General features: G+C 33.5%; 1 protein-coding gene and 1 long non-coding RNA gene across 2 annotated transcripts; one reads left to right on the forward strand and one right to left on the reverse strand.

Annotated features, from left to right (window-relative positions):
* Nucleotides 1–151: 151 nt before the first annotated feature.
* On the reverse strand, nucleotides 152–3,282 carry LOC105056142 (cytochrome P450 81Q32). The gene is made up of 2 exons (XM_010938229.4): nucleotides 2,331–3,282; nucleotides 152–1,225 (listed from the first exon to the last, which is right to left on the reverse strand). Exons 1-2 carry the CDS (start codon nucleotides 3,258–3,260, stop codon nucleotides 611–613), a joined length of 1,545 nt encoding a protein of 514 aa, XP_010936531.1. The 5' UTR covers nucleotides 3,261–3,282; the 3' UTR covers nucleotides 152–610.
* LOC140853345 (uncharacterized) lies at nucleotides 1,104–3,472 on the forward strand. The gene is made up of 2 exons (XR_012136348.1): nucleotides 1,104–1,242; nucleotides 1,320–3,472. It is a non-coding gene; the product is annotated as an uncharacterized lncRNA (long non-coding RNA).
* The last annotated feature ends 8,930 nt before the right edge of the window (nucleotides 3,473–12,402 follow it).

Consider the following 12,402-nt stretch of genomic DNA (forward strand, 5'->3'; position numbering starts at 1 on the left):
TGATTGTGAATTAAATATATTTTAAATATAATCAAGATAAAAAAATCCATCAATTACTTTTTTTTTTTTTTTTATTATTTTATTTTTATTTACTTGATGGGCAGAAAAAAAAAGGTAAATCCATGACATGGGCATCACAAGGCTACAAACATGCCACTAGGTTGAAACCAATTACGTATTGTACTGTTAAAAGTAAAAGAAAAGTCTCCAATCAACCGCCAGCTGACGACTCAGACTGATGTCTCTCAACCAATCCATGGAAAGGAAATCAGAGAAAATCAGATAGACATGTAGACTTGACCTCCTCCTTATCCATAAAGGCTTGCAGCTATCTAATCCTTAAATTATTTGTAGGCACCCACTTCCAACGGAGAAATTATTGCCTGCTATCTAATCCTTAAATTATTTGTGGGCACCACTTCCAACGGAGAAATTATTGCTTGCACCATGAGCAAGTGAACCAGGACAAATCCCGGAGCATATGCACGGTGGATAGCGCGCAATCGGGAATTGGTGACATATAAGGGGTAGCGTGGCGTGTTATTTACCGTGGGATCTGATGCGGTCCAATTGCACCTGGTCAATGCAATGCAAAGGCCTTCCCAATGGTTCAAAGCCGTGCAAGAACCTCCATCATGCTCTCACGCGGCTGATACATGGCCTCGAGGGGTACAGCCTTCGGAAGCGTCAGTGCACTCCCTTCACGCATGTCCACCTCCCCTCCTCCCACCCTTGCCCACTCAAAACATTGGATCATGGTCCCCAACGCCAACCCTATCACTCTCATAGCAAGCCCTTCCCCCGGACACTTCCTCCTCCCCATCCCGAAAGGAAGCGACATTCCACCCTCCGCTCTACCATCTAAGAATCTCTCTGGCATGAACTTGGTGGGCTCCACCCATACGTTTGGATCCCTGTGAATGGCCCAGGCATTGACCAACAGTATCGTGCCACGTGGAATGTCGTAGCCTCCCATAACACAATCTTCATGTGACTCGTGAGGTAAAAGAAGTGGGGCAGCAGGGCACAACCTAAGTGTTTCATTGATGATCCCATTAAGATAAGGAAGCTTGGGGAGATCATTTTCTTCAAGCAAGCGCTTCTCTTTCACACACTCATCAATCTCCAGCCTGGCCTTCTGCAGTGCCTCAGGATTGTTTAGCAGTAGCGACATCGCCCACTCCGTTGTCTCTGTGGATGTGTCGGTCCCTGCAACGAATAAGGTCTTCCCATAAACACAAGGTTAGCGTTCAATGTTCTATCTTTCCAGAATTTGTAACAAAAGAAATAACAGAACATCGATGTCTCCACTTCAATAGCTAGAAACAAGAAGATGAGGAGGAAGAAGAGGTATTCATAGGTAGCCCATGACACGAAAGGTAATGGTACCAATTTGGTTTCTCTTTTTAAATTACTTTCTGTAGAATTGGATATACAAATGTTTTAGATCTTTTAATTCCCTTCACTGCAAATCATGATCCTAGTGAAGCATTGCTTATCTTCTTCATAATTTCCCAAAATAGGTGTGTTTAATAGCGAATCCCTCCATTAAAACCAGCCCACAAGTTTTAGTCCCTATTGACTCGGAGTTTAACAATCGTCCTAGGTTCCGAAGTTTCATCAGTTCCTGGTTCCTAGCGGCCACAGTTATATTCCAATATGTAGACAGTTAGAAATAATTTTGTACACACAGAAATAAATGTCTACAAGGATAGTATAATTGTATGCAGATAGTATAATTATATACAAATATTATTATAAGTGTGTGCAAATCTCCTATATGTAGGGTGTGGATTGTATTTTTACATGAAAGAATGATTGATCTTCTTTCGCAACATCAACTATTGGATCGTACTTTGTGCAGCATTTACAGCAGGATATAAGCTTCAAGATATGTGCTGCAGATAGAAGAAAGATGTTGGAGTATTTTGAAAGCTGGGTAAAATGCGGTCCAATAGTTGATGTCATGAAAGAAAATCAATCATTTTTTTTATTTTTGTATGAAAAATACAATCCGAACCCATACATGCATGTGTATGAGTAAAAATTAAATACTAATGATCAACAGACCACATGTTAAAGTCTGGTCAAAATGGATTAAAGATAACTCTATACAGATTGATATTAGTATAGCAAAGATAGTATAATAGGGATAATATAATTGTGTACAAGTATTTACATAAATATGTGCAAATCTCATATATGTATGTGTATGAGTAGAAGTTAAATGTTAACGATCAACACAACGTGTTAAAGTTCGGTCAAAGAAAGCAGCGGGTATTAAGTTTCCTTAAAAAATGAAATAAAATTAAGGTCAAACGATGGCTTACTATGATGAAGGCCTTGATGAACTGGTCGGTGTAATGCTCGGGATCATTCTCTTGAAGAGAGAGCAGAACGCCGATGATGGTCCTCTTTTTGCTGCTCTCTTCACCTTCACCTTCACCGCCACGCTTCCTCCGGTGCTCGTCGATAAGTCCTTGCAAGATCTCCTCTCTCTTCTTTTCGAGTCTATCAATCCTCCGGCTCAGCCCCTGGAAGTCTATCACCCTCAGTATTGGAAGGAAGTCGGCGAGATTCGACGTCCCAGCCACCGCCAAGAGCTGTTCCACCATCTCCATGAACTGCGCCGACTCCTCGGAGCTTGCCACGTCCTCTCTATAATACCTCATCCCGGCAATAGTCCTCATCATCACGTTAAGCGTTAGCCCGAACAGCCTGGGCTTGAGCTCCACGTTCGCAAACTCGGCATCCCTGCCACCGGATTCGCGGAACAGCCGGCTCATCAAAGCTCGGACCTCCTCGGCGCGGATGTCGGAGAGGGATTTGAGGCGGGCGGAGGAGAGGAGCTCGACGGTAGCGATGCGGCGGAGGTTGCGCCAGTTTGCACCGTAGGAGGCGGCGGCGAGGGTGGTGTAGTTATAGGTGAGGCGACGGGTCGAGTGGAGCTGGGGGCGGCTGGCGAAGGCGACGTCATTTTTGGTGAAGCACTCCTCGGCGAGGCGGGCGGAGGAGACGACGAGGACGGGGCGGGAGCCGAAGCGTAGGAGGATGGCTGGGCCGTAGCGGGCAGAGAGGTCGGCGAGGGTGCGGTGCAGGGGCTTCTTGAAGAGGTGGAGATGGCCGATGATTGGAATAGAGGGAGGGCTTGGGGGCGATAGGTTCTTCTTTGAAGAAGGGGAGGGGAAGAGGATGACTTTGACAAGGAGGAGGAGGAGGAACGAAAGGAAGAGGGCGAGGTAGGAGCAGATGGACTCCATGAGGGTGGCTGTGGAATGGAGAGGGAGAAGAGTAAAAGGGATATAATTATTATTAGCGGAAGGATTTGTTATAAGTCCTTGTCCAATTGTTGATCATATGTGTGGTTGGTGGTGAATGTAGACAGATTTTTCCTTTTAGAATTTATGTGTAGTTGTATGGTGAAACTTTTCTTTCCATTCGTTGGACAGGAGGTAAAAAGAAAGAAAGGCTATGGTGGGATTTTTTTTATAATATTATTTTTTAAAAAATTATTTCTAAAATTATCCCGAAATGAAATATATTTGTGAATTTACCGAGGACGGAATGCGATCTATGAAATCATGAGTTCATCCCACGATTCTGGCCACCTAGATAAATCATGGCAGAATACGATTTCACTAAAATCATGGGTCCAACCTACGATTCCGGTAAAATCGTGCCTACAACCTGATTTTTCCTCCGATCGCTAGGACACGTTAAGACAGATGGGGTTGGCCGCAGGGAGAGGTCTATGGTAGCGGCGCAGATAGCGGCAGCCTGGACATCACATCATGAGGGGGAGGGAGGGAGGAGGGGAGATCCATAGTAGCAGCGACGGCCTGGATAGGGTCCGTCCCAATATTTTTTAGATCTGAGGTCAAATAAAAAAAATAAAGCCTTCTTTATTAAAAATTAATATATTATAAATATTAATTATTATTAAAAAATTAATCTACGTGTATTTTATAATACAAAATTTTTTATAATTTTTTTGTAATTAATATTTGATAATAATTCTTCTTCAATAAATAGCATAGCTAAACCATTTAATCTTTCTTGTAACATCGTTGATCGTAAATATGATTTTAATAATTTTAATTTTAAAAATTTCTTTCGGCAGAGACAACAGTGACAAGTATGGTCAATAATATTCTATATACAATTGATGCATTTGGATAATAATTTATTTTATTAATATAATTAAGTATATCTATAATAGTATTTTTTTTTTTTTGGCATAATTGCTTTTAGAACTTTTAATTCTGAAAATAAATCAATCCTATCAAGATCATAATAATTACCATTTGTTAAAATATTTTGAAAATTTAGATAAGATTTTTTCAAACTTTCTTCGTCTAATAAAATTAACATTTTGAAATCAAATAAAAATTTAAAAATATTTTTATATAATTAAAATTATTCAAACCTATGTTTCAATGAAAAGATAGCTTGATCTATTAAATATAAAAAATAATTAACTCTAAATAATTCTTCTAGTGATTGTTCAATATCTACATTAATATTTTTATTAAATTATTTTTTTTACTTGATATTTTATACAAAATATAGGATCAATTCTCATCTCATTTGCAATTTTCTTAGCTGAAATCATAGCAAAAGTAAAGTCAATTTCTCTATATCTTTCAAAAAATAAAACTAATCCTTTTAACTGATCAATGACAAGTCTATACACATATCCTTAGATTGTAAATTTTTCTAACTAAATTAATAGTAAATAGTATATCATACCAAATAATCATTCTTAATAAAAATTTAAAATTTTTAAGACGTATGTTACTAAAGATTCAGTTTCACTCTTTATTTTTGGATCCTCACAAATTTCAGCTAATTGATATAAAGATTCTCTTATTTGTGAAGTTTGAAATCTTATTACTTTGACGCTCTCAACATAATTTTTCTAACATATTTGTGACAATGGTTTAATGTTAAATTAGATACATTATCAAGTAAAATTTTTTATCTCTTTGTAGAACCACCAAATATATTATATATAGTTGTATCATACCAAAAAAAATTTTAGCTTTACTACAAGATGAAGCGATATCACAGAGTGTTAAGTTAAGACTATGATAAGCAGATAATGTATAAAATGCTCTAAGATTTATTTCTAATAATCTTTTTATACTTCTTGATTTTTTTCTTTCATATTAGATTCATTGTCGTATTCTTTTTCTCTTATATCATCAATGTTTAAATCAAGAATTTCTACAATAAATTGTAATTCATTAAAAAGGTCTGAACCTGATGTATTATCCACTTTTAAAAATTCTAAAAAGTATTCTTCTACTGTTATTGGTCTTTTTGAAATATTCACACATCAAAGATATTTTTTTTGGTGACTTGCATCTGGAGTACAATCAAGTATAATTGAATAATATTTTATTTTTTTAATAATTTTAATTATTAAATTTTTTATATTAGATGCTCATGCAATTACTAACTCATCTTAAATTTTATGATTAAGATAATGATATTGAATTTTATTATTTTGAATACGTCTAAGATGTTCTTGCATAATTGGATCAAAAATAGTAATTATTTCAATTAATCATAAAAAATTATCATTACTATTTTGATAAATCTTTTCATTTATTCCATGAAAAGCTAGAGAACTTTGAGCAAAAAATTTAACGGTAGCTACTATTTTTAATAGTACTTTTTTTTAATATTTCTTCTTTCATTAATTTGCTCTTGAATATGTTTATCAATTGTTTGATTTTTTTAAAATCTATTCTATAAATCAATCCAAGTGGTCATATTATGAATGTGATCATTACTAGTTTCATGAGTTTTAAGTCTTTCACTAAGGTGTTTCCAATCTCTAAAGCCATCACTTGTTAATTGATTTTTACTACTATTATCATTTGATTTAAATAGCTTACAATAAAAATAAAATAATTTATCTAACTTTTTGAATACATTAATCATTTTTGATTATATTACTCTCCATTTGGTAAAGTTCTATCGTAATATGTTAAAAAAAATATCTATTATATAGATCAAGAGAAACTTTATATTAATATCTCTTTTGGGACAGTTTTCAATGAGTAAATCTCTAGAATTTGTATCAAGACTATCCCATATTCTAGGATCATAAATATCGAAAGTTTTGATTCACTTGATTTTTCATTCATTAAATTTTTATCATCACTAATGAGATTATCCGTGCTATTAGTATTATAATTTATATTATTATTATTATTATCATCATCATCATCATTATCCAATTCACAAGTAACATTTGTATTTTCATTGACAAATTCACTAGTAATATTATTTGAATTCTCAACTACATCATTTTTTTTACTTATAATAAATTTATCAAGATCTCTTTTTAATGATTGAGTCAATTATTCTTATTTTCTTTTTTCTTAAATTTTTCATGACCCGAAGGATATTTTTTAGACATCATTTTTATAAATAAAATAATAAAATTAGTTAAAATTAGTAATCAATAAATTTAAAATTTGAAACAATAGAACATAATTTAAAACTTTTTGATAGAACAATAGAACTTGCTTGAAGGCTTTTTGATGGAACAAAATTGAGCAAAAGCTACTGTAATTGTAATAAAAATTTAAATCTAAAAAATAAAATATGATAATTAATTAATTACTTTAAGAATTATGTAAATAATTATAAAAAATTTGAGCCGTAGCAAAGTGGAAAGCTGAGGAGATCTGTATGCTACAACAAAACATACAGCATATCCATTAAAAAAAAATACTATGCTTCCTCTATTATGTCGTAACAAACAAATCCATGCAAATATGTAATTATATTGTGTGGATTTTTTTTTTTATTGCGTAGACCATCTTTTCTTTTCTTTTTTTTTTCCTTCTTCTTCTTCCATGGTAACACTTTTTTTTTCCTTCTTCTTGCTCCATAGTAAAACTGAGGAGAGAGGACTCCTCTCTTTTCTTCAACGGAACAGGGGACTCTTTGTCCTCTCGTTCCTGAGGTAAGGCCATAAGGGAGATCCTCCTCCTTGATCAACGCCGCCCATAACTGAAAGGCGGTGCCCGACAATCGGACGACGACAATCACAGGATCCGATGACGGACGACAGTCCAACAGTGCTAGAAAGATCAAAAAAAAAAAGAAAAAACAGAGGAACTTGCTCAACTAATATTTCAAGGATTTTTCTGATAATAAATCGATAAAAACTCAAGCTTAAAATCTGTAGCAAGTTGAAGGAGGAAGATTGAAGAGATTTACTTGATTTTTCGATAAATTTTGATCTGATTTTTGGTACCCAAAGCAAGGAAAAACTATCGGTGAATAGCAGAACAGGGAGAAATTAAGAAAATTTTATGATGATTTTGTGACGAAAAACTAATAGAAGATCAAGACTTTTAAATAGATCTTTAAACAGATTTTTGATCCTTTAAATATCTCTGATGCGGGGCAATGAGAGCTGAAAAGTTGCTGGGAGACGTTGGGAGAAGACGTTTAGTTTACTAAAAATAAATTTAGGGGACTAGAGAATTCAGGGGCAGGGGCGATCATGGGTTGACCCACTTTTCATGTATGGTACCAAGTAACGGTAAATTGGAAAATAAGTTTGTGCTCGAGATATTTTTGAAATTAAATGATAAAAAATAATATTTTTAAAAAAATCCGGCCATGGTGTGGCTGCATGCGTGTGCACTTACGTATATCTTTTTAAGAAGAAACGTGGCTATAGATATGGTCTTCATGCAGCTGGCTGGAACCGGGTAGATGGTGCTTCCTGGAAAGCACGTGAATCTCTTACCACAAAAACAGCATGTGAATCCTCTCCACGGATACGCAGAAGCTGACGTAATTGATGAGCCACTGCGGTGGGTGGAGGCTGGCAAAACTCTCAAAAGTATAATGTGTGTGTCTATATACAAACACATACATACACACACTACAATAAAAATAATTTATGATAGTAAATTATTTATAATATTTTTTATTATATAATTTTTTTATATTTTGATAAAAAAATTGAAATTTTTTTATAAATCTCATATAGAAAATTAGAACACAAAATTATCATTCAAGAACAGATCTTCACATGTAAAAGATTCATAAACCAAGATTTAAGATGCATATTAATGATTGCCATAGATTCCAAATAATTGATCAATCATAGATATTCAAATGAACACCAAAAATCAAATTCTTCTCTTCACTTTCTCTCAATGGATGGCTATTCGATAGCAAGTTGAGAGCTAATCTAATGATATTTATAGAAAGTGGAGAAAAAATCTAGCTATTCAAAACTAATCCTAACAAGCCCTCCCATCATGGATTAAAGTCGATTCAGACCTACACTGTGCTGCCCCAACCACATCACCCAATATAAGATTTTATAGCCTAAAACACATGGATCAATAATAATATTAGGCTTACATGATGTCATTAACCTGAATCATATAATCAGCCTATTTTTAATAAAATAAAATAAATAATTAATGACAATCTATAATTAAAAAATTTTCATATTTTTCACCTGGACAATATTAATTATAATTTTAAAAATATTTTATTTTAAAAAATGACTCTCGGGTTGAACAATAATAGTACATAGCCACAAAAATGTATGATCTATTAATAGTATATTAGAATTGACTCAGTCCAATAATATCAATCATGCTGAATCATGGGAGTCATTGCATCCTTTATTTGATACAAGACTTATCCATGGTCACAAACATGCCAACACTATTGATATAAGTCTTGGTGTGGTAGTGTAGTAAGAAAATAGCATCCAAAAGTGATCCAAACACATGCTACTTTCATTGTTGATCGTCCAATTTCTCTTCAACGTATTTAGATACAAAATAAATAAGAAAAATTTTAATAGCTTCAACAACAAGCCATGCTATCTCACATACTCAATATGGTGTCAATGACGAGACAGCTCAACATATTTGAGACTCAACATCTGATTTCAGATTTCATACAAAAGGTACACAAATAAAAAATATATTTAAGTGTACTAAAAGAAATATGTACATATGATCAAAAAAATTAATACAAGTATACCATTAATTCATCATGTCAACAATGTATATTAATATTCATCATAGGTGTATGAAATGAAAAAAGTCCATAAAATAAAACATCAATAAATATAAATACAAAGTCACTCCCACTAACCAAGCACATCAAAAGAACTTAATATGCTCATATTTCCAACAAGTTTTGTAAAGCATATGGGCCTCAAAGCTTTGGTCAAAGGATCAGCCAATATGGACTCTATAAGGGTATTTGGTTCGCAACCAAAATCAAAATGGGAATGGGAATCGGAATGACTTGGAATCAAATTGGAATGGCCAAATCCTCCAAAGTGTTTAGTTTGTGACTGAAATCAAAATCGAAATTGGAATGAAAATTTGAATCTATAGAGGAGAGTAGGGATTAAGTTTTATATAGATTGAGCCATTTTCATTCTACTCTAGAATCGAAATCGGAATGGGACTCCTTCAAACCAAACAGTTGGATGGGAGTCATCCATTCCAATTCTGATTTTAAACCCCTACTCTCCTCAACCAAACATCTCCTATATTTATATGCTCAACAGTTATGTCCTCTTTCTTCACAAGATCTCTTACTGTCAGATACTTCAGCTCTAAATATTTGATTCACTAAAAGATTTATTATTCTTTATAAAGAACACAGCAACTCTATTATCATGTCAGTGGTTTGATAGTATAATAAACAATCCGAAGCCTTGCAATAAGATTTGTCAACCAAATAGCTTGAGTAGCAGTCTCAAAATAGGCAAAAAATTTAATTTGCATAGTAGAAAAAGCAGTCAAGATTTGTTTAATACTTCTCCAGGATACTGCATCTTCAGTTAACATAAAAATATATCCTGAAGTTGATTTAAAATCATCAAAACACCCAGCAAGATCTGAAGCTGAATAGCCCACCCACCAAATCTAAGTTATCAGCTCTCCTATACATAAGCATATAGTCTTAGTGTTCTGTAAGTACCTCATCACTTTCTTTGCATCAACCTAATATTGAAAGTTAGGGTTTGACAGATACCTATCAAGAACTCTCACTATGAAGATAATATCAGGTCTGGTGCAAATATGAGAATACATCAGACTTCCTATAGTACTGGCATAAGGCACATTCTTTATTTGATATTTTTTAAGTCCATTCCTAGGACATTGATCTTTACTAAATTTGTCACCCTTGGTAATAGGTGTTTCATATAGTTTACAATTATGCATATTAAATCTTTCAAAAACTCTGTTAATGTATGCCCTTTGTGACAAACCCAACAGATAATATGATCTATTTAAACAAGAGATCATTGGTTTGAATTTTCTTTTTATTGTAATCATAGGATATATTATTTAGTTTTTTGATAATTTTATCAGCATATAAAATTGTCAGTAATAAAATTTTAAAGGCACTTGCATATACCGCTAAAACAAAAACTTTTGTCAATATTTTTCTGAGAATGCTAATACTTAATTATCGATAAAGATGGTACATAAGAAAATACCACAAAATATCGGTAAAGATATTTGCGCATTTTTTCTGGCTTATAACAGTACTTAAAAGTATTGTTAATAGTCATTTTTTTGTAGTGATATATATATATTAAAATAAAGACTTCTACTTCCATTTGATATATGGGTAAGGGGTTTCGTGACATGTGGGTAAAGGATTTCAATTCCAAGACCGGTTTCTTAAAAAGGCCAAAAGTGATTTCGAGATGTGATTCATGATTTTGTTAGCACGGACTTGATACTGTAGAGTTTTTTTTTTTTTTATTGCACTTTAGATCCGAATGCATCTAAAATTAGGGGTTAGTTTAGCATAACCATCTCTAAAAAGTGTTAGATATTCGACTGTTAAAATTAATCAAGATGGGCTGTCGTTATTAAATAGCAGACTCATAGAAATGACATGAATGCTTAGGTGGCAGGCCCTAGGGTGGTGTATAGCTTATTGATGCTTATTTTGACGTGGCGGGAGGGAAGAGATGTCATGGTGAAACTATGATGGACACAGTTGGCAACCAATGGGTGCCATGGGTCTCTTAGCATGAAATTGGAGGCGTAAGTTGAGAGTTTGCTGGAATTTGACTTATCATCGTACAAAATTTTCATTAATTTTAAATTTAATAAAATTTAAAAATATTTTTATTTTTATAAATATTCCTATTTATTTTTGATATTTAAGTATTTTTTTAATTAAAAATTAATTAGACTTAATAAGGCTTTAGCTTGCTCAAAGAATTGTGGTAGTCAGTAGGTATCTGAATTCTTTATACACGTATCAACTGTCAGTGCGAAATATTTTCAAATTGAGGCCAATATAATATTAATCTTATTAGCAAATCATTTAAGATCAGCCTAATGGATATAAAAATATTATTAAAATAATTTAATCTAATATATATATACATATATATTACAATAGAGGCTTCTATATTGGCAGGATCTCTATTTGACATCTATATCTATCTCAGCTTCCTCTTTGATGCGAATGCCAATGATGCACTAGAGAGTCTGAATGAGGGCTTAGTCTTGGACATCTCAAGGGAGAGAAGCTCAAAGTCAGAGATACTGATGAAGGGGGTCTCCTGACCAAGGGACTTGGCAAGGCCCATGGTAATAGCGATCTTACCGATGCTGGCTGGCCGACAAGAAGGATGTCGTGGCTGGCAATCTTGCCCTCGTAAATGAGTTAGAGGAGAGAAAAAACTTCAGAGGCAAAAAGCAAAGCAGAGAAGAACGTGCTAATACAGGAAGAGGACGAGAATTTTAAGAGGAGCTAGGTGGTAAAAGGCTCATGAAAACTTAAATTTAAAAAAAATAAAATAGCTTATAATTCATACTATGCATAAAATATTTTTTTTAATTTTAAATTATTTTTGCAATCATATATAATAGATATCAATAAAATAATAAAGTAAAATATTTTTTTCGAGAACAAATTGCATCCTGTGCATGGCATAGGGTTATAAGCTAGTGCAATTTAAAATGAAGGCAAGATATGTGGAATCTTGACTAGGTTAGGCTCAACTTAATGACCAAACACAGTAGGCTTAATTACTTTAAAAACCTAAATTTTTTGAGAATTTTTGTTTTATTCTGAACTTTAGTTCATTGCCATCAAGTCATAAACTTTTAAAATATTATAATTTCTCCCTTGATTATTACTTCTATTTAAAGACCGTGATGAAAATAATCATGTGCCATCACATGATACTTAGTGAAATTTGATGTGGTATGAAATAGCTGATATGGAATCCTAAGCTTTTCTTATCCTTTTTCCTCCTTTCTAGCTAGGGTTTAAACTCTTTCCCCTCTTCCACCTCTTCTAGCTAGGGTTTATTCTTTCTTCCCTTTTTTTTCTCCTCTTTTAGCTGGGATTTTTATT

This window comes from Elaeis guineensis, chromosome 13, assembly GCF_000442705.2.
Source record: "Elaeis guineensis isolate ETL-2024a chromosome 13, EG11, whole genome shotgun sequence".
Taxonomy (NCBI): Eukaryota; Viridiplantae; Streptophyta; class Magnoliopsida; order Arecales; family Arecaceae; genus Elaeis; species Elaeis guineensis.